General features: G+C 34.6%; 2 protein-coding genes across 6 annotated transcripts; one reads left to right on the top strand and one right to left on the bottom strand.

The window, feature by feature from the left end:
* The first annotated feature begins 3,947 nt into the window (after positions 1-3,947).
* Positions 3,948-12,206, top strand: LOC105209340 (transcription factor stalky). 5 transcript variants are annotated; one of them, XM_011179706.3, is made up of 9 exons: positions 3,948-4,338; positions 8,027-8,295; positions 8,382-8,752; positions 8,818-9,033; positions 9,441-9,747; positions 10,225-10,395; positions 10,540-10,839; positions 11,248-11,328; positions 11,902-12,206. In XM_011179706.3, the coding sequence occupies exons 2-9, from the start codon at positions 8,046-8,048 to the stop codon at positions 12,036-12,038; spliced, it is 1,833 nt and encodes a 610-aa protein (XP_011178008.2). In that variant the 5' UTR covers positions 3,948-4,338; positions 8,027-8,045; the 3' UTR covers positions 12,039-12,206. The 5 variants fall into 5 exon arrangements, with proteins under 5 accessions (XP_011178008.2, XP_028894231.2, XP_028894234.2 ...); XM_029038398.2 differs by having other exon boundaries at positions 3,949-4,338; positions 11,899-12,206; XM_029038399.2 differs by having other exon boundaries at positions 3,955-4,338; positions 9,462-9,747; positions 11,899-12,206.
* A 237-nt stretch (positions 12,207-12,443) lies between these two features.
* Positions 12,444-23,340, bottom strand: Cyp12b2_1 (uncharacterized). Its single transcript, XM_011179701.3, has 12 exons — positions 23,028-23,340; positions 20,750-20,885; positions 20,436-20,682; positions 20,254-20,370; positions 19,773-20,199; positions 19,107-19,718; positions 15,685-15,807; positions 14,182-14,290; positions 13,875-14,121; positions 13,700-13,816; positions 13,219-13,645; positions 12,444-13,151 (listed from the first exon to the last, which is right to left on the bottom strand). The coding sequence occupies exons 1-12, from the start codon at positions 23,139-23,141 to the stop codon at positions 12,558-12,560; spliced, it is 3,270 nt and encodes a 1,089-aa protein (XP_011178003.2). The 5' UTR covers positions 23,142-23,340; the 3' UTR covers positions 12,444-12,557.
* Positions 23,341-23,423: the final 83 nt, after the last annotated feature.

The raw sequence follows: 23,423 nt of genomic DNA, 5'->3' as shown, positions 1-23,423 counted from the left end.
AGTATGTGAGAGATTTATAGAATGGGGATTTTGTGGCTTTTATACTGAAAAAAAAAAAATAAAACCGCTTACTTGTTAAACCGAAACATACATACATACACACACATTCTATTTTCTAGTTCTATTTTCTATTCCATTCAAGCAAACAACAATAAACACATACATAAATTTAAACGCTGGAACTTACACGCATGTTTGTTGTTGTGTGTATACTGGCGCCATTGCGCCCCCCTTCCAAGCTGCTATTTTTATTGCCTTTTAGGCTCGTGCTGCTTGACACTGATTTTATTTTACTCTTTTGTTGCTATTGTTGTTGTTGTTGGCGCTGCTGTTTACTTACGTCGATTTTGCAAACCCAAATATTGTGAACGCTTTATGCCACACTTTATTACTTGATTGCCATACGCTCAGCAGCAGTAAAATATATTTATGTTTATATACATATATACAGAAACTAAACATTAAAGCCTCGCATTCATATTCGCACTTCTCACCTCCTTTGATTATTGGCGTGTGTGTTTGTTGGTGTTATTGTATGTGCACTTTTATACCCCACTCGCGCACGTAATCCCGGCAATGAGGTAATTGGACCGAGAAGCAAACTTTTTTTTACACTTTTACAACAATTTTCATGTGAGCCTTTTCTTACTAAATGCCAAACACTCTCCTTTACTTGAATATTTTTTTTAATATTATCACTATTATTTCAACATATTTTTAATTCACAGATTATCCTCAACTCATTTGCACAACACTTTAATTTATTTAAATTTATTTATTCATATTCTTTTTCTTACAACATTTTCATTTTTCTCACTGCTGTGTAACACCACACTCTGCGTCCTGTGTTCTTTATTTGCGCGTCGCACGCATCGCGTCCATCGAATTGGAGTGTTCCTACGCAACTGACAGCTCGCTCCGCTACTTGGCTGGCTCGCCAGATTTGGTGGCAACAATATGCACGCGGTCAAAGCTTTCAACTTAGTTCGCAACGCTCCCCTTAGATAGCGTAAATACAACAACTCACTGCACTGCTTTGCGCTCCACTCGGAATTTCTACTCAATTGAACCTATTTCTATTTGTATACTTCAGTTGTCAGCTGTGTTGGTGTGTATCGCTGGAGGCATACTTGCTCGCTTGTGTTGTTGGGGAAAGGACACTTTTATGAATGACAACCATTGCCAGTGGGTACACTTCGGTGAGAAGAATTGAGAAGAGTTCACACGTAGTGGATATGTGGTTGTTTATATGGAAAAGTGCTTATGTTGAAAATGTGTGATTTTGATTCATTAATTATTTATTCAATACTTAAACTGATTTCTAAGTCATATAAAGTTGGCTATAATTGTTTTAGCATTTATTGGAGTCTATTTTAAATGTACATAGTAGTCTAGAGAATCGAAAATTATACATTAAACTAGAAAAAAGTACCCCCAAAATTTCCGCTTTTGATGAAATTATGCACCCTGCTTAATGCTTCTGGGAAAATAAAACGATCGGTGAATGCTGATATAGACTATATCAAGATTTTGAAGCTCTCCCAAGCATATATTTGATCTAAAAAGATGGTTTCAATTACACTTCAGCTGCTTTCAGATTTTTTCTCACAACTGTTTCTAATGGATTGTCCCGATTTCAATATATTTTATTTGTTTTTAGGCCACCGTATCGAACAAAAAAATGTTCTTCTTTTTTGATGCGATTTACTCTACTTTCTTTGGTACAATTAGTATCTACGCAGAACCTTGAAAATTGTTCCGAAACAAATTTAAACTTGAATGTAATACACATGAGTTTTAAAATCACCAATTTCGAATGGAAACTCTTCTTTTTTAATAGTAAAAACCGAACTTAATGCTAATCAGAGTTTAAAAAATTAAAAGAAATCTCAGTCTGGCAACTTCTCTGACATAATTACATGTACTACCATAATAAAAATATCCTTTAAAAGCTTTCTACTTCTGAGAAAGCACACACACCTGCACATATAATTACATGCATGCGGTAAAAACAGCTGATTGACGGAGCTTTCCGCTCAAACATTCAGGCTTGAGGACATGCGCTCGCTCACTTGCACGTGCCCACATAATTGCCTACACTCTCTCTCTCGATGCTGTTTACTTGCTCTCCCGAGCGGCAACAAAAGAAAAACATGTGATTTTGCAAATAAATCCAATGAAAAGTATTGACAGTTATTGCTTTGAACGAAATTAATTTCAACGCACAATAATGGCTGAGTGCTCGGCAAAAATAAAAGTTGCTCTTCAAATACATACATATGTACGTAAATATATAAACACTCGATTTGTGTGCTCATTTAACTTTTTGCCGGTAAAAGCCATATTGCGGTGTTTTCGAATAAATTCGCGCAATAATAAATTAGTGTACATAAATATATGTATGTATATGAAGATGTATGTGTTTGCACGCGTTTTTCTGAGCATAAATCGTTTAGAGCGCTTGACTTGATAATGTAAACAATTATTTACATATAAAAACAACAACTTTTACTTTCACAGCATATTTATAGAAAAATAAGCAGACGAATAATTGAATATATGCTCATTAACCCTCTAAGCGGTGTGTATATTTATTAAATAGTACAATAGAAATTAAAAATTTTATTTCAAAAAGCACTTTTAAAAGCAATTATTTTAGAAAGCAAATTCGAAAAGGTTTAAATATGCTTTAGTGGCGGAAAATAATATTTTTTTTTTAATTTTGACTGCTTTAAATAACGGTAATGTATCTTTAAGCTGTCCAGGGAGCTTTTGAGCTTTATTGTGAAATTTGTGTATTATTGTATTTCAAAACCAATTTCGTTTACTAACCTTTTGTGTGATAATCACGCTCTTCAATAAACCCAACAGCCGATTCCAGACATCAGAATTTTGTTCGTTGGACATTATTTCTTCAGAGACCATATCCATTTTAATGAATTCTAATTGCATAATAGCAATAGTTATAAATTTGGAGTGAGTTTAAAATAAAATTTTATAGTTCACGACATCATAAACGCAAGCAGGTGACTTTGCTTACATTTACTATGAAGCTGGGGTCTACTGAAAGCTTGTCTTTATCATTCTTGTATGATAATACTCCTACTATGGTATGAGTTGTGAGCACTCGGTCGTCTAAATTATTAATATATGTCATTGATTTCAAATGAGGAATCGAACACGTCATCATAGTCTTTACTATGTTGTTTTTTTGTTTACAAGACTTCAAATATATCGGGAAAATATTTAACGAATCGAAAAGGCTATCCTTCCATAATCAATAAGCTCAATATTACAGACATTTAAAAGGCCAACAATTATCGAAATATTCTACAGAAAAAGAAAAAAAAAAAAACATAACCGGAGTAAGGCTTTCCGACACGATAGACATACATGTTTTCAAACTGATGGGTACCTGAGAATTCGACCAACTTACAATTGCTAGTAAAATAAGCTACACAATTTTAGTTGGTTGGTTGGTTTAAAAGTGACTGTTAACGATACTTATTGCTTGTAACAGTCATTCTATTCTCTCAACCGACTTATCATAGTCTTAATAACTTTTAGTGAAATAATAAAATATTATTTAAAGAAAAATATCAATATATTCCTTCTCCAATCTCCTCTATAATCTCCAAAACCAATCCATATACCATGATAAAGAGCATATAAAATTCCGGTGATGGCATAAATAATCTTTACTCAACTTTAAATTATGTTAAATAATACAAAATACACTACACTTTAACACACAAACACAAGCACTGACTAAAGTCGTGATTTTAATAACACCAAATGAAGCTCTCAGCGCAGTTTGTCACAATGACAGATAATACAGCAGCTGATAGCTGATAATGCATTGAAAGAGAGACTCGGCGAGTCGATGGCAACAGAGCCGATGCTGATCGATTGCGTTGCCGTTGCCGAAAGTGAATGCCGAATGCGCACAAAAGACGGATCGAAATCTACTTTCAAGCTGCCCACAACAGACCAACGAATGGCTTTCGTTGTCCATCAGCAATCAGTCGGAAATTGTACGGATGCACAAGTTGCTGAAACGCGTTACCGTTCAGGTGGTGAAAGAAATGTGCTAAAGTAGGAGGACTTAATTGTTAATTTAAGCACAATCAAGTAATAAACGCAAGTGATAAGCAAATACAACGGCGATAATAGAAATAAAAACATTAAAATACAAATTAAAAAATTAAAAACTTTTTAAAAAGTAAAAAAAGTGCAGGTGCAACTGGCGTGCCGAAATATATATTTTGTGTGTGTATTTGTGAAGAACGGAATTTAAGAAATTAAATTCGTTTTGTTTGAATTCTACGTTTATAATTGGTAAGTTTCTTCAATTTTATATATAATTATTTGAATAATTTATATAATTCCAACAACGAAGCTTGCAAAACCCGGCTTATATACCTCTGTCTCTTGTGTTCGAATTTTCGAAGTTATAAATACTACAGTTATCAGTGTTATATAATGCCTTATGTATTTACTTACATTTACACCGCCTTACCGGTGTGGTCAAGCTGCTTGAAATTATTTTCGCGGTCAATTTTTGTGTAATTGCTCTGCGCCTGCACGCGGTCACGATGTCCGTTCTCTAGACTGACTTTACTTCGTACACAACTTCTGCTTTCCTACTTTTCACATCTATTTTTATCACTTGCATTTCATTTGTTTAATTTTATTGCTTCTTCTTCATATTTTAATATCACCGCTTCGTTTCGCGCTCGCTCGCTCGCCTGCCTCGTCTTCTTCTCTATCTGTCCGCTTCTGATGGCGATTTTATTACAATATTTGCTAAATAATGTCGACGACGGACGGACACAAAAGCCGACAGCGTGCATTGGCGACTGTAGCAGCTGCTGGGTTCCAGCACTCGAAGCCGGTGTTGTCTCCTGAGGGACGTAGAAAGGGGGCCATGCCATGGTCTATTGACGTTCGAGTGCGTATTTTTGTTTTCTGCAAACGCCATGTATACCGAGCACATGCATATAAATGAGTCTCTTTATGTTTGTATGTACAGTTGTGACTGCAGAGCACCTTTTTGTATTATTTTAGATTTTTTTTCTGAAATCGTATTGAATGAAATTTTTTTCACACTGCTTCGATACACTTTGATCTCTTTGCTGGTTGATAATTTTCAGTTTCATTTTTGTTTTAGTTTATTTTATTTTTTCTTTTTTTCTTCATGGCTGCAATGCTTGTGTGCTCTGCAGCCGTACTTCCTTTGCAGTTTTTTCATCAAAACATCGCAATTTTGCGAGTCTATCTCTTGATGTTATAATGTTATTCAAGCGATGAAATAACCGCTAAATATAAAATATTTTGAATTATTGCTTTTGGCAAACATTCGCGACATTTGATTAAAATGATTTGTATTATTAAAATATATTATTTGTATATAAAAATTATTTGTATTGTATTAATTATTTATATTTATTCAATTATTTGTTTGAATGTATGTTTGTATATTTTATTTAAAAATGGAAGCGGCTGAATATTAATTTACTCTATGTATGTATGTAATTGGCGTGGAAACCGTTTAGCCGGTTATAGACGAATTGATGATAGTGCGCCACTCCTCTCATTCCCTCGCAGTTCGGCGCCAGTTGGAGATCTCATGTGTAAGTGTTCGTCCATTCGGACAACATGACCTAGCCAGCGTAGCCGCTGTCTTTTTATTCGCTGAACTACATATCTGCGTTATTCGCCGTTGCCAATGTTCTGAGGACCATAAATCTTGCGCAAAATTTTCCTCTCGAAAACTCCTAGTGTCGTCTCATCTGATGCTGACATCGTCCACGCTTCTGCACCATAAAGCAGGACGGGAATGATAAGCGACTTGTAGAGTTTGATTTTGGTTCGTCGAGAGAGGACTTTACTTTTCAATTGCCTACTCAGTCCAAAGTAGCATCTGTAGGCAGGAGTGATTTCTAGGCTGTTGTTGATGCTGGCTCCCAGGTACAAGAAACTATCTACTACTTCAAAGTTATGATTGTCAACAGTGACGTGGAAGCCAAGACGCGAATGCGGCCGCCGAATTTCTTCATGATCGGGTAATGGAACATCTGTTCCATCGTCGTCGATTGGGGAATCGGGTTCGCCATCTCCTGGTATTGTACTTTCACAGCCATTCAGCAGTTCGGAGAAGTGTTCCCTCCACAAACTCAGTGTACTCAGCGCTACAACCACTAAATCACCTCTGAGGGTCTTACAGGAGTGTGCTCCGGTCTTGAAACCTTCTGTTAGTCGCCGGATACTTTCGTAGAATTTTCGACCATTACCCCTGTCGGCCAGCTTGTCAAGCTTCATACTCACGCATTTCGGGCTCTTTCTTTTTTGTCTGCAAATGCGTCTCGCGTCCCTCTTCAGTTTTTTTTTAACTAACCTTCATATCTGTGATAAAAAAAAAATTTAAAATTACGAGTCTCAAATTTTTATTACTCCTATTATTAATAGGATTCGAAGACCTCACCGATACAGTTTCCTATGGAATAAAATTTCATTTTTACCCACGTGTTGTAACAATTGACATATTTGATCAACATTATTATTTATTATGCTGATATGATTTTTTCTGCATTTTAAATTTAAAAAATACGAATTTGTCGAAAAACAATAATAGAGCCATTATTGATTAAATAAAAGATTTTATATTGTATAATATAAATATTATCTTCACTTTACACCAGCCATATGCCATATGGGAATATAAATCACACGCTCTAGTGGAAACTAGCTGCATTGTGCATACAAATGGCCTAAAATAAAACAATAATATAAAATATAATAAATATAAATTTATAATAATTTATATACATTTAAATAAAATTAAAAATTATAAATTTTTGCTTGCTAAGCTATTTTATTTACATATTTCACTCACAGGCATACTTACATCTGTAATTGTTTAAAAATAAATTTAATTAGCGTTTATATTTTATAAATAAATTTTGTAAAGCATTACCTTGAAATGTAGATTTGATTTAATATATGTACATATTTACAAAACTATTCCGCTGTCATTATTTATATGTACGCAGCTGTTATGGCAGTGTAACTGTGTATTCAAAGTATACTTAACGCCTACGATCCCTTAAAATATTCGCAATATTTACATTTCAAGCGCCAATATTGTGCTTGAAGCGCAAATACGTTTTTGAACTTTTCTATCAATGACACCAGTGAACCTGCCATCACATACATAGAATGATAATATATATGTCAGTATTTATCACGTGAACAAAATGAAATTAACAATACAAAATAGTATAGAATTTAAAATAGACTAAAAAAGTATTTTATTAAAAAAAAAATTATTTAAATTTTTTTTTAATATTTTGAAGCATTTGTTGTAGAAAGCGATTGCTGATAGTGAAAACTGCACCCACAAAAACAAACTAATTTTAATTATTAGTTCTAATACCAGTTGTTGATAAGCTGATAAGCTGCAGTAGTTCTAAAAAACACAATAAAAAACACAACAATAACAAAACAATCACAAACTATGTTTTGTACTGTTCAAAGTACGGCTTGTTCTATATGCTATGTATATACTCATGTGCTTCTTCTTATATATATTTATGTTCTTCTCGCACATAATTTACATGCGTGTTTACTGTTATGTTTTTATGCAAGCAATGATTACCTCATTCACTTTTTTTCGAGCAATCGAAGGCTTTCCGTCTGGACAGCGCTTTCAATGAGTCAAGTTCAACATAAGTTTGGTCTCATGGCGCAGAGATGCCACCGGCATATAGACATATATACATATATAGCTAATCATTTGCATTTATTTGTATGTATTTATGTAGCTAACGGTATATTTAAATATATGTAAATAAAAACAGAACTAGCTTAAAACAAATGAAATGAAATTCGCTGATAAGCAAATAGAGCCGGGTATAATAATATGAATATATGTATGTGCATAAGTGTATATATGTATAAGTCGAACGTGTGTTGAAGCGCAATCTTGTCATTGTCATTAATTCTATTATTATTTTTGTTTTTGTAGTTTAAGTTTCCTACTTAAAATGGTGCTAGAAACCAGCGTCGATCCAAAACCGGAACAGCAGCAGCAGCAGCAACAACGTCAAACAGACGGTGTGGATGAAGAACCGGAACCGGTGATCGGAGTTACCACAAGTGGCAGCATAATCTTCGATAAAGCTTACCAAATGATGGAGCGATTCTCATCGATGCGCATCGGACAATTTGTGTTGGAGCGTGGTGATCGAGTACTGCGTGTTTTTGAGGACACGGCCAAATGGAGTTTGCCACAAGGTAAGTTAAAAAAGGAGAGAGAGTAGAGTGAAGATATTATTCCTTTCCTTCCTCTTATTAAAATTACTTCACTCTCGCACCTTCAGACAAGGCCGATGAAACCTTGGTACGTCCTTTGCCATGGCTCCCGTTCCTCTTCTTGATCGTGTTCTTACGTCAGCTACGCATTTGGCTCTCGCTGGTAGCACTACTGATCGGTGATGGTCCAGTGACCGCTAGCAGTCTGGTCTATTTTATACAGACGCGTCGTCGCAAATTGCGCTCCATACGCATGCATGGGCTGAAGGCCATACAGCAGCGCGAGGAAGAGCGCAAAGCTGCGGAAAGTGATCATAACAGTTTAGTGGTGCGATTGAGTAAATTATTCACCACGGCTATGTGCCGACCGCGCATACATTGTGAACCAGCAGGTGTGGTGTTTTCGGCGAACAACCCTGCTATGCAGGAATTGCTAAGGGTGTGTATTATTACTTTAATTTTTTGTTGTTGTACTTACTATATATTTACTTAACGTCTATGCAGCCCATCGAATCACCACGTTTCAGATTTAATAAACGTCAACGTGAGGATGACAGTCCCGAGGTGGAATTGAGCTGTTCACAGCTATTAACCAAATATGCCAATGAGAACTCCGATGATGACTCTGATTATATACCGATACTGGAAGATGAAGATACCAATAATGAATCGACTATATCCGCTAATACCTCTAACGATACGCAAGGTGAATATAGCATGGTAAGTGTGTTGAGTTTATAGTACTGAAATTGAAGAAAATATTTTTGAAACGCCATACCAATACATTTCTCAGAGATAAAGGGTAGACTAGTTTGAAAAAATGGTCTTCGATGATATACACTCTGAGTACCCAGTTTACTCTTTCAGTCTCGTTTTTTTGTCCTTAGGTTTCTAAATTCAAAAATTGTTTCCAAGAACTCAATTCTTTATTGATTTGGTGGAAACGATGCTGTTCTTAAAGTGCACTGAGCTTTCTTCTAAGGGCCTTTTATTCTGAATATATTAGAGTAGCTATACAGTAATACCCACTCTATTATTATTATTATGACCCTATTTATAAAAGAGGCCATTATTTCATTGCCCAATATATTATATTCTCTTTAAAGTTTTATTTTATATTTTATTAGTTTTATATTCCCCTAATTCAGGATACAAGCGATGAGAATGCCAAAGATCTAAGCTTTACCGAGAAAAAAGATATAAAAGACGGTAAATCACCGAGGGAAAAGAAAGTACCAATAATTGAGATTAATGCCAAAGAAGCGGGAAGTACTTCGACACCCAATAATGAGCATAACGATAAGAAAGGGCAGGCAGCTCAATCGGTGAATGATAAAACAATAACCAAATCACCGCAAACACCACACACACCGCTGGATAATGGACAGAGTAAAAGTGGCAAAAGCGTTGGGCCGGGAGAAGAGGCGGCAGTCGGTAATGGATATTGAATAAATTACTAATAAGTTATGCTTTCACGCTTTTAATTATGTTATGATACATTAGCATTAAATCTTTTTTTTTTACAAGTCTACCTTGAAACGTACATACAATAATTGAGTTAGTACTAAAGCTGAGTGGAAACGAGTCAAAAATCAATTTAAAACCATTTTTATCGAAAAGAAATTTTATCGTAAAGTTCTGAAATCAATAACTATACAGATACATATAAATATTTGATTAAGTGTCTTTTATAAAATAATGCGAACAAATCTCGAAATATATACATAAATACGATACTAATTTCATTGAATTTATTCGATGCCATTATCTTGCCGTAATTCGCTAAACTTACCTGGTCTAAATCAACTCTTTTTCAATTCAAAATTTATTTGTATGCTTTTGGCAAAATTTTCGTTGCAAACCTTAAAAAATTCAGCATAATTCTCTCTTTTGTGCCGCTCTCCCACACAGTACAAACACAGGCCGCGCATGAGATCACAAAATCTCAAAGTGAGAAATTTTTTACACTTTTAAATGGTCACAATGATGAGCAAAAGAAAGCAACGCCGGGTCATGAAAGCGCCGCTCACACCAAACCGCACCTACCGCCATCGTTGCTGGGCAATGTTGTTGCCAATGCAAGTAATTATCAATCGTACATTATTTGATTCAAATAAAATTTATTTAATTATTTATAATTATATATTTTAGCTGTATTTAATCGATAGTATTTTGCTTTTGTTTTTGTTATTCCCTTTACATATTCAATCAAACCTGATTCCAAAGATCCCAGTGATGGAACATACAAAGATGCTAATGATGCTTGTTCTGCTAATCCAATTGATATCCCAACCAATAATCCAGTTCAACCACAACAACTACCACTACCAACAACACAACAACCATTGTCATATTCCTCAACACTCTCGTCTCCATCCTGCTCCACCACATCCTCCACCTCCTCGTTAGCTTCGTTTGTGACAAGTGATGATTTCGTTGTTGACGACGGTCGTAGTGATCCGCCGACACCAACGCCTTCACTCAATACGGCATCGTCGACAGAGGACATCTATCTGAGTCCGTTCGGTGTGTGTCGGATTTTTTTTTTTTGTAACTCAAAAATAATTGTTTGAAATTGTAGTTGGAGTAAGAGTTTGACGAAAAGTTTGAAAATATAACAAGAGCTTTTTAAATAATAAATTATTTATTAAGAAATTTCTCTATGTTTACTTAAAAACAAATTTTTTAAATTACGGACTAATTGTACGTCTCTTGTAAGCTCTTCCTCCAAAACAATACCTAGAACAACTGTTTTCGACTCCATATTTTTTACTAATCCTCTCAATCACCCATCCTTTTTTAATGTGTACTCTGAAATCATTGATCTTCAGTAATCCTTCACTTGTACTCCATTACAAATCAGCATGTAATGTTTCCCATGTAATGTATAAGAAAATTATTACTTATAATATTTTATTTTCTTCCTTTTTCAAGGCTCTCCACCAAACTTCAACACAATTCATAAGCCATTATCCAGCCAACAGAATTCCAATTCGAAATTTGGTGAATTAGAAGGTAATGATTACACCCTAAACATAATGCATTACAATTAAATTTTTTCGAAATTACAATTTCAGTATTTAATAATTACGATTACTTGGCAATTCTAAAAATTTTCGAAATTACAAATTACGTATTTAATAATTACGATTACTTGGCAATTCTAAAAATTTTTGAAATTACAATTTACGTATTTAATAATTACGATTACTTGACAATACTAAATATATCCGGAATTACAATTGCAGCAATTATGTATTTAATAATTACGATTACTTGGCAATTCTTAAAATTTTTGAAATTCAAAATTCAAGTATTTAATAATTACAATTATAGTAATCAAATATAGTAATGCGAAAAGTTGTCGCGATTACAATTACAGTAATGATAATTTCAAATTATAAAACTTCCAGGTGTGGGAAATGTAGTATTTAAAGATGAAGGTTACAGTAATGCCAGAAAACATGGGAATTACAAGTAATCGTAATTGTAAATACTAGTCTATAGCTAGTAATATTCTATCTAAAACATTTATTATTTGAAATACCTTAATATTATAAAAAACCACTTTTCCTTCATCAAAAGCAGATCCATCCGTTGAAGATGGTGATGAACATTCGCAGCATGCTCAGCAATCGAAACCACATCCCGAGCATAAGCCACAACACCAACAGCAACAACATAAACAGTCACACCACCAACGATACCGCAGAAACCGACGTTGAAAATCCTGTTATTTTATACATATCTACGCATAAACATAATACTTTTAACTTAGTTTAAAATATAGAACGTCTTTGTAAGCAAAATGGTTTTAAAATTGTCTGTTAAATAATATGGATTTCAATGTAATTTTTTACTATTAAATGTTAAATAAATAAAACTTACGAAAATTTTGGGGTTTTCTTTGAAAGTAATAAAATATTTCTGTTGGGATTTCAAGAATTCTAGAAGTTTCTTTCAAAATACATTTCTTATAGAACTTCCAAAATTCTATAGAAACTTAGAAGTATTTCTCATTATTGAAGGTTATTAAATGACAAAGTCACGCCTTAGTTTTAAGCCGACTTCATAATCAAGTTAATCCAGACAATACTAGTGGTCTTCTATGATAAAATATGTAAATCCTCTTTACGGTTTTTATGATATTTTATTAAAATACTATATCTCTATATATACCTATAAATCTATATATAATATATCAACTATATCCGACAGTAAATGTTATCAGCGTCTGAACATCCCTAGTCCACCGCTTCGAATTTGAATTTCATCTCACCACAAGGCGTTAGAATTAAATTACTTTTATATTGTAATTCCTTTTGCTTATCGGTCCAGTAGACTTTATATTTGCGCAACAAGCGTACGAGCAGCACTTCCATTTCCAAATCGGCTAAACGTTTACCAATGCAAGTGCGCGGTCCGAAACCGAACGGCAAATAAACGAAGGGATTCTGCGATTTGACCTCTTCGACTGGATTTGGCACATTTTTGGGCGTTTTCAGCCAACGTTCTGGCAAGAACTCGTTGCAGCGTGGAAAGAACGTCTCCGAATTGCAGAGTTCCATATTCCGCATATGCACGGCGGTACCTTTGGGTATCTTATAGCCAGAGAGTACCAAATCGCGACCGGTTTGACGCATAGTGCCCGAGACGATTGGCATTATGCGCATCGATTCTTTGATGCAGGCGCGTAGATAGGGTATATTTTTGAAGTTTTGCGCATTCAATGGGGATTTGAGTTGCGGTAGTAGTGTTTTCAACTCCTGACGCAAAATATCTTGTTTATCCTGATTTTTTGCAAGAAAATATAATGCAGTTATGACTGAAGAGGAGGTCTAAAATAGAAATATAGAAATATAGTTATTATACTAATTTCGATAAGTGGTTTTCAATTAATTTTACCGTGTCCAAGCCGCCGAACAGCATATCGATCGTCATCACTACCGCTATATTTCTATCGATGCGCAAGAGTTTCTCAAATACAGATTTCGCCTCTGTATTGCCCTCCACTTCAATGCGCTGCAGCGCTGTATCCACAAATTTTTTTGATAACTCCGTGAGTTCATCGTGTATGCCCATAAGACGCTTAAAACTGCGTGTATGATAGTAACGCCATATGGAAGGCGCTATATCGTGATCGTAAGTGTACTGCATAAAATCCGACATTGCGCTGGACATATGCAATGCGTCCGCATCAGCTTTGCCGGTGATGAGATTTAGACGGGAATCCAGCGCCACATAACAAATGGACTCAAAAGACCACATGCGCAGCTCATTGAGGAGGTCCGTAGTGAGAGTGCCAGTATCGGGATCACGTATGGTATCGATTCTATAGTGAAAGAAAATTATTTTTAAGATTAGAAAGATAATAACTATAACTCACTTATCCACCAATTCCATAGAAATGTTATCGAGTTCCGGTAATGCCTCACGTATATTTTGCACCTTCATCATAATGGGATTGATCTTCTGACGTATATTGAACCAGCGCTCGCCTTGCCTTGATTCAAATGAAAAGTTAACTCTTAGTTCTATTCACAAACATTCTTGCCACTCACTCTGCTACTAAACCCCATATACCACCGTAGGCCTCCGGATTTTGTACCTGCCTATAGTATTTGACACTCCCAATACCCTCACGTATTGGCCACACACCTTCAGTTCGAAATACTTTTTCAAAATCGATTGGATTATAAGTGCAAATCAAATCGGTACGTCCAAATGAACCACCTAATACAAAGATATCTCCATAACGTCTGCGTAGTGTTGCGTACATTTTCAAAAAGTTAGCGCCATACAATTCACCTATAGAAGGAATTATAATATAAAATTTAATTGATCTATTTACTTTAAACTAAATTTTACCGCCAGGCATGAAGTCTATCATTAGTCCAATACTAGTTGGTCCTGGTATATCTTTGTATTCCTTTGCATTCGCCCATTCGTCTTCTGGCGATTTTTCTGTCAGTTGATGCTGAAATATATCAAGAAAGATCTCAAGATTTTTTCTCGAAAGCGGATATCAAATAAATTATTATAAATATAGTCGAAATAGGATAGGATTGTAAGAGTGAGACGGAAGCAAATTTGAACTAAAGCCCGTTTTCATCAAAATAAAATAATCAATGTTAGGCCATCGATGGTTATTAAATAAAACTCTTTGACTGAAGACAATGATTATGTTCGTTATACTCCTATTGAATTCTGTCCAATTTGTATTGAGCATAGTTTTTCTTCATTTGAAGAATGTAGAAGCGTACATATCTGGTTGTAGGGAGTTATATAATAGAAATATATATTATACAAGCAACCTCATGCTGCACGATTATGTTGAGTAGACAACTCAAAAGTCAAGTCCCTCCTCGATAAACACTTTCTACACCACCTTTCGTTAGAAATAATGGGGTTTTTTTTCAGTAGCCCAAGCCTTTGAAGGAAGGAAGGGAGAGTGTGACGTGGAAATACAGTACTGAACATTAAGAATCTGTTAATGGGTCTATGGGCTTCAGGCATTCACTGATAAACGGCATATAGTTTTATGAAAGTACTACATAAAGAATTTTGGAATATGTTCCATTAAAGACAGATCAGTTGTCAACAGTGAAGCCACAATTTCACCCACTCGCTAGAATAATGTACCCATTATACATTTGCTGGTCCTCAGTATGCTCTATTAGCTAAACTACAGTCCTAATCTCATGTTTAAGAAATTCTATTTATTTAAAAAAATAAAAAAATAATAATGGAAAGAAGGTACACTATGAAAAATTGAAAGACGCTAATTCAGAACTTTTCATTATTCCTCTGGTCTGATTTTTTTGTGTGAAATGTTCATATACTATCGACTATCGATCTGACAAAATTATCGAACTTCTTTGAGTTCATTGCAAGGAGGCAAGACTTTACTCTTTTTTTCTTGTAAACAAGCAGTCTGACTTTCTTAAACTAAATAAAAGCCACAAATTCTTATTTTAGACCTTGAAAAGATATAACATTTGCATACGAAAACAAGGCTTTATTTACAATTCGTACGCAATAAATGAGACGCCTTAATTATTTACAACAAAAAATACAAAATAATAAAAATGAGCAGGAGAAATTGAGCAAAAACAAGTTCAATGCACCCGCTGCAAGACCAAAAAAGACCATATAAATATTTGTGCGCAAAATACGCATATATGTAAATGCAACAGCGTATGCACATACAGATACATACACATACATACAAATACATATAGAGTAATTGAATTCACTTTTCTCATCAGCTGATAAGGCGTACGACAACAGCTCTTGCTCGTGCTCCACAAATTTCTACAAAGTTAAGATATGAGTGCAGCTGCACTCAAATACAATAATTGCGGTACTTACCTGCTGATCCAATGCTGGACAGCGTGTAGTCAATGGCCTTAAATGCGTGGCGGGCGCCAGACGCGGCTGTTGCATGTAGCGACAGAGCGGTTGGAATCGATTGCGAAACATTTTATTTATTATTATTTTTTACACTTATTTATGAATATACGCGTATTTAGATTTCGCTTTATATATTTCTATTTCTGAGATCAGTAGTTGTTGGAACACACACTTTGATATATTTCTTTGAGTTGAGGAATTAATTTTAATGCAGGTAAGTCGCTACCGATATTGATATGAACTCAACGGTGGTTGCAGTGGCACTGAACTCTTCCGCTGTTCCACGTAAAGTTTAAGTAAAAGCATTGCACTACTTGCATTTAAGGAGAAAGTTAAGAATAAACCGAATTTGTGTAGTATACAATGAGAATGGTACAGCGGGGGAATCAGTATTGGAGTACAGTTCTCATATGAAATGTTAAAAAAAGAAAACTAAATTCAGGACAGTACACAACAGAGATATTTGGCGACTTGCAAGCGATTTGTGGAGACGTTTAGTAATAAGTTCGAAAACATGTCTTCAAAAGTGTTTCTCTAGTTGGTTTACTGAAAGTATCTAACAACACATAGAACAAATTTGTTTTAATAAGTATTGCGGTTTTGAATAAAATTTTTAGGATGTGGTCTACTTAAAGGATTTTTATAATATTAGTACCTTGTTCGCAGGAAATTAGATTTAATTGTTAGACCTATAAAATTTAAAAGAATCAAACCACATCGCATTACGCAAGACTTCCAGTAATTTATACTATTTTTTGGTGTGATTAAACAACAACTTTGTATGAAATAATCGACACGAAATCGGCCGAGAGAATAAGAAAATATATCAATTATCGATAAGTCAATAAAAATATAATGTTTATGTCTAATAGGATTCTACTTGCGCTTATGTTTAACACAACCAAAAAAAATTTACACAATTTCAATGACCGGATCCAATCAAATCATAAGCAAGCCTTACTAAATGTTCCTATATCCTATTACTTAGGGAAGTGTTTCAATGATCTAATTTTTCTCATTTTTCAAGAAACTTACCGCGCCAATATATGCTCTCACAATTTATTTATACAAATTATGGTATTATATACAATGGAAGCTACTAAGTTACATTATATCCAAGATTTTATATTCACTTAATTTTGCTAAGTTATCACACATATACAGTGGAACTTCCATAACTCGAAGATCACCATAACTCGAACTTTTGAACTGGCAATAGAAGTCAAATTCCATACAAATTGCCTTCCATAAATCGAACTTTCTGACAAGGGCATAATACAAAATTTAAAGTTTTACTATCGAGGCAGAATGTTGAAACAGTCCCTCTATATAGTATGAAGGATCTCATAAATTATATAACAAAAGGATGGGATGTTTTAAGGGGGTATACCAGTGTGACATTTTCAAAAAATCGTTTTTTTATTTTTTGCTTATTCGATAGTTGATACTTTCAAAAATATCCTGTCAAAGCGGTAAGGTCGCATCTTGAGTAGTTTTTGAATGACAGCGTCCTAATGAGCAATCGCTCACAGGTGTAAGCCGCTATAGTCGAAACTGTAAACGCGTTTCTCTCAAAACGACTTTTCATAAAATTGCTGTCATCATAACTCAACGACATATTGACTGATCAATTTCAAATTTAAACTGAATGTTCTTGAATATATTTACTATACAACGATCGTTTTGATTTGTTGAAAATTGTCAATTTGACATTTAAAAAACGACCATTTTTTACAGAACTACGCCATTTTGTTAATGTTTGATATTTTTTAATAATCGTAGGTCATTGCATAGGGGATATATTCAACTTTAATAACCTTTTTGAATTTTTGTTTTTTAGTAACTCATTCGGCCGGAATCATGTCAGCAGTTGGGGAACTTTTTTTTTTGGTTCCCAAGACAGCCCATAACTCCGTTATTTTTCAAAATTTAATATATAAAAATATAGTTAAAAGTACAGTTTATTATGTCCAAAAAACTTCGAAACATTCTTAAAAAAAATTCACGAAAATCGCCTAATTTTTAATGGGTTAAACTGGTATAGCCCTTTAACGTATGTACACAAAACTTTATGCGAAGTAAATAAATAAGCCATGGTATAAATCTATATTTTACCGCTTTTGGAAAATTGGTATGTTTTAATGTAAATTCTATAACTCGACGTTTTTTGTGGATTATGGTGATTCGAGTTAGAGTAGTTCCACTGTATATATATATCTATATTATAAGTTTTCGGTTGTCACCATTTTGGTTCGATTTCTCCCATCTATAATATCAACCAAACTTATGGCGCTGCTTCAATTTCACTTTTTTAATCAAGATATTTCAATTTTTACTCAATTTATCGCTTGCACAGACGGACGGACAGACAGGAAGTCAACCGGACTTCAAATATACTCTTCACCCTGATCACTGGTATATGTTAGGTATTACAAATACCGTTAGGTGAACAAAACTGTTATACTTTGTGCAACATGTTGCAAGAGTATTAGTATTTCATTTTATATTATATTTTTTATTTATTAAACAATTTATGGCAAATATCACAAGCCAACACTAAAATACATACAAATGTTTCGCATACAATTTTAATTTAGATTTTAACATTTAAGAAACAATTGTTATATTGGAGGTAAAAATATGTATTTAATAAGTAAGACAGTGCTCGAGTATTTTTATTTGATTTTGGAAAAATATATTTTTAGCATAATATTTATTATAATACAATTGTTAAGGAAGTACAATTTCTTAGACAGTTGTTTTAAAAACAACAACACGAAATATAATAGAACAAAATATTTTAATATTTTCAAATAAATTTCAAAACAATCATTTTTTTGCAATTAAATAATTGTTTTCAAAATAATTTTTGATCTTAAAATATTAAAAAGTCAAATTTTAAAAATGTTTTTAGAAGTGTATTCTTGAAGATCATACATATATAATTTTTGGCAAATAAAAATGAATTTAAGAAATTTGCATGACATGTGACTGATAAAATAGGCTCTTAATGACCTAAAAGACTTTATTAGGGAGAAAATTTTGATATTTGTATCGAGTGCAAACTATTAGGCTTAAGATTATAAGGGAATCCATTTTTTTAGTTCGAGTACTGGAATAAACCATGTTTTCGGCTTATGAAAGCATATACTCGTATTTTTATATGTAGATATATTATAATAGATTCCGTCGAGGAAAATCGTCAGAATATACTGAAGAGACAGAGTATCGTTCAAAATTTAAATTTAGTCGACTTAGTGTGTTCCACTTGTCAACATAAATTTTGCATGTCAAGTTAGTTACCAATTACCTCCAATAATAACATCACAACAATTTACGAAGTCTTAAAATTACAAAACTACAAAAAAACCGATTACTTATACAGAGAAACTGCCAATGGCGCAGTCCTCCTCTTCGAGCGGCATAAATCTGAACTTCATGGGCGCCTTTGGTGTCAAAATGAGATTGCTGATATACTGCATCTCCTCCGGTGCGGCCCAGCTCACTTGATACAAACGTAGCAGACGCGCCAATAGGGTTTCCAACTCCATTTCGGCTATGCGCTTACCGACACAAGTGCGTGGACCAAATCCGAAGGGCGCATAAATAAACGGATTGCTGCTGCGCAATTCTGGGCAAGCATTTTCGCCAGATTTCAACCAACGCTCCGGTATGAACTCTTTATAGCGCGGATAATATTTCTCGCTGTTGCAGAGCGCCATATTGCCCATGTGCACCGAGGTGCCGCGCGGTATGCGATATCCGGAGAGCACAACATCTTTCGGCATTGTGCGCAGATTACCGGGCGCTATGGGTGTTATGCGCTGCGCCTCTTTGATGCAAGCGCGTAAGTATGGCATGTGTTTGGTGTTCTGTGCATTTAAAGGGGTGTGTGGATCGGGCATAATTTGCATTAACTCACGACGCAAGGCACGCTGCTTCTCGGGATTACGCGCAATTTGATAGAGCGTTGTAATGAAAGTGGAAGCGGTCTGTAATTAAGTAGGTTAATATTTCATATAAATAATTTCGCTATGTAGACGAACCGTGTCCATGCCGGAGGTTAACGAATCGATGCTCATTAACATCGCGTAATGTGTATCGATGCGCAATAGTTTCTCCAACACGCTCTTCGCTTCCGCATTGCGCTCACTTTCGATGCGTTTCGTCGCTTCGAGTACATACTTGTAAGTGATCTCGGTGATGCTGTTGTAGGCGCGCATTAGTTTCTTGAACCCCGGTGTTTCGAAGTATTTACACATGGTGGGTGTCATATCGTAGATAAAGCTTAGATTTAGGAAATCTGCTAAATTTTGTGCTAACGCCGATGCTTCCTTATTACCTTCTTCACTAGACATATTTAGGCGTTTATTCAACGCGATATAGGTGACCGACTCAAAGGCCCACTTTTTAAGCTCAATATGAAAATCGTTCTTCAAGAGTCCAGTGATCGGATCGCGCAACGTTTCAAGCCTAAAAGTGGACATTATAGAAAGCAATTTATAGCTAATATTGTATCAAACTCACCTGTCGACAAACTTCATGGTTATTTTATCGATTTCCGGCAGATCCTCACGTATGCTGGTCGATTTCATCATAACTGGATTCACTTTATTGCGCATATCACCCCAACTGCGTCCATGTCTGCAAAGAACGTTTAATTTTTCATTAAAAAAATAACAATGTTGCCATCTAAACAAAATATTCACTCAGTCACAAGTCCACTGCAACCCTTGAAGAAATCCACACGTTTGACTTTTCGAAAATAATCAAAACTCATGAGAGCCACACGTATCGGCCAGATGCCCTCATTGCGATAGACCACTTCAAAATCTGCCGCATTGTAAGTGAATATAGTGTCGGGACGACTAAATACACCCTTCAGGAGAAATATATCACCGTAACGCTTGCGCAGTATTTTATTCATATCCACATAGTTCATTTCATAGAATTCACCTAAGCGTACAAATTAGAATTTTTTAATTTCACTCGAAGTTTGTTTTAAGGATTTCAAGAGAATTACCGCCAGGCAGAAAGTTCAGCAAAAATCCATATTTAGAAGGTCCGGGAATTGCGCTGTACTCTTTGGCATTCAACCATTCGGCATCCGTGCGATGTGGTGCATTTTCGTCGATGAGTTCTCTTAATTGTTGTTCGGTCTAAAAGAAGGTTTATTTAAAAAAAAAAAAATCTGATGTTGAAAGCTAATACAATCTATTGGACCGATTAAGACAAATTTTGTTCCTAGAACATTTAATTGAGCAAATCGTTGTAATTCACAATAGTTTAGTTGAGCAGTTAATAAGCCTAGTGTACAAATATATGTATATGTCTAACCTCAGATTTCAAACTTATTTTTTATTACCGACCTCTTTAAAGACCTTTTGAACTAGAATGACATAATTTTAATATTTTTGAGAAATGGTATTTGGAGTTCAGCGTATTTAATGGTGATTTTTGGACTCCCCAGCTAAACCAAACATCGAGCATAAGTGTTTCGGCATTCATTGTATACTACGTTTATGCTACATTTCTACACGGTTATATTCTACATGGGTAAAGCCTATAAGCATAAACGGCAAAAACTCTACTCGAGGTAAATTCTAAATTGAATTAAATTGAGGGCTGCCACGTATTATAAATATGTCCGTATTTTCCAGATATAAGGGGTGTGCGGCATAAATCGGTTGAGAAGTGCTCGGGCAGAAATGCACGAGCAAAACCGACCCAAAAAACCGGTTTTTCTACGAAAACAGACTACCCACTCGTCGAAGTTTTTGCAAAAAACCGGTTTTCGCTGCACCATCCGACTACCCACAGTGCCACGGGTGGGCCACAAAAAAACCGGTGCCAAAAAGTAACTAATAACCGGTTACTGTAATACTACACCGTACCAGGCCGATAGTAACTCAACTTAACTCTAAATCCGTTTATGCATCCGAGTAAACTCTTCTATATACGTAAAGAAAATTTGTATATTCTATCCGAATAGAACATTTAACTCGTGGTGAAAAAGTGTTTATGCATGTGGGTTGAACTTACCCGTGTATAATATAACCGAGTAGAAATGAAGCATAAACCTAGTAGTAGACAAGGAACAATTTATAAGATAATACGATTTTTCTATGATAAATTTTATATAGAAGTTAAGGAAAAATATGAAGCTATGTCTTCAATTTTGAGGTATCAATCCATACTGTGTCTATAAATTGCTAATGAAAAGATCGATTACATCTATTCACAGGAAAAAGTCATCAAATTTCTATATCTCCATCTCATAATTATTAAGTTTCTATGATGATTCTTTAGATAGTTATAGTATCAGAACAGTGTAGAGCAGTGCCGATATAAGAGAGGCGGTCGAGGATATTACTTGATATATACTTATACATTGTCAACTAGGAAATACGATATTTGAAGTACTTCGGGTGTTAAATAGTGCATATAGACAAGACTCATCGGGAAGTTTTGCAACATTTTGCCATAGTAGAAGCACTGTAAAGCTATAGCTTTCATGAAGTAGTTAGAGGACGATCTTTTACCTATCATACGGAAGAGATGATATACATACAAAAGTCTTTCCGGCATTCGACATTCGTTAACTTTTTTAACTTACTGGTCCCAACTTGAGCAATATGGCTTCTGTAAGTGTTTACGAACTCATAGGAGTATTATTGTTCCTTAAGAGCTCTTCACAGCCCAAACTTCCGCTCTCCCCCTGCTATTACAAAATTAATATATTTCTTTTATAATTTTATCCGTTCATAAGTGTACATCACGTACATATCTGCTTATATAATAAATATGTAAAAAAATTGCAGTAGAATTTGCTTCCTTTTTTAACAATTCTGTAATATTTATGCACGCGTGATAATTTTTATGGACAAAATAAAGAATACAAAAAAGTAAATACGGCAGAGATAAATAATTATAACAACAACAATTTTGTCACTGTAGTTCACTGCACCCTAAATAATGTTTGTAAATGCATAAATACATATTTATTTAAAATCTCCACACATGGATGTGCATATATACAGATATATCTATTTATAAAATATGCATTTTTGATATTTTTTTTATTTAATTAAAAGCTTTTTTTCTGTATATTAAGTCACAGATATTGAGCAGTATATACAATATAAGATGAGATGGCATCTCATTTTGTGCTTAAAAGTGCAAATATATTTTTAGTCAATTTTTAAAAATATATTTTTGTTGTAATTTCTTTAAACAATTTTTTTTTTTTTTTGTAAATACTCCAAATGCATTATTTCTTTACAAATTTCAGTAGCACTCACCGCACTCGAAAAGCCGGTACGCCGCTGTTGCGCCTGTTGAGCGGCACAGCTGAGCTGTGGAAGTCGAGCGAGCCCATGACCGGTTTGTTTAACTGCATATCGCATCTTCCACATTTTGTTTCGCTACTTTTTTACTGTACGCGCTTATTTTTATTTACTTATTGTTGTTGTTTTTATTTTGTATTCCTTATTTTTTTGCCGGTTAATATGGTATTGCCGAAAATGCGAGTGTGCATGCAATTAATGCAAAACCGCTGCAGAACTGAAGTCGCCGAAACCCGCAGCGCTACTGAATATTCAAGCGGCTGTAATGCTGGTATTTAATTGATATCAAGTTTTGAAATTGTAAAGGAGACACAAAGATTATTGTCGAAAATTTTAGGGGAGATATAGGTA

The sequence above is a fragment of the Zeugodacus cucurbitae genome, chromosome 6 (assembly GCF_028554725.1).
Source record: "Zeugodacus cucurbitae isolate PBARC_wt_2022May chromosome 6, idZeuCucr1.2, whole genome shotgun sequence".
NCBI classification, from domain to species: domain Eukaryota; kingdom Metazoa; phylum Arthropoda; class Insecta; order Diptera; family Tephritidae; genus Zeugodacus; species Zeugodacus cucurbitae.
This window is presented reverse-complemented; position numbering and strand designations above follow the sequence as displayed.

Coding starts and splice junctions, on each gene's coding strand:
- LOC105209340 (XM_029038398.2), top strand. CDS start 8,046: ATGGTGCTAGAAACCAGCGTCGATCCAAAACCGGAACAGCAGCAGCAG. Junction 8,296..8,381: donor CAAATGGAGTTTGCCACAAG/GTAAGTTAAAAA, acceptor TCGCACCTTCAG/ACAAGGCCGATGAAACCTTG. Junction 9,748..10,224: donor GGGAGAAGAGGCGGCAGTCG/GTAATGGATATT, acceptor TCTCCCACACAG/TACAAACACAGGCCGCGCAT.
- Cyp12b2_1 (XM_011179701.3), bottom strand. CDS start 23,141: ATGTGGAAGATGCGATATGCAGTTAAACAAACCGGTCATGGGCTCGCT. Junction 20,683..20,749: donor GCTGAACTTTCTGCCTGGCG/GTAATTCTCTTG, acceptor TTGTACGCTTAG/GTGAATTCTATGAAATGAAC. Junction 13,152..13,218: donor TGTTCGGCGGCTTGGACACG/GTAAAATTAATT, acceptor TTTCTATTTTAG/ACCTCCTCTTCAGTCATAAC.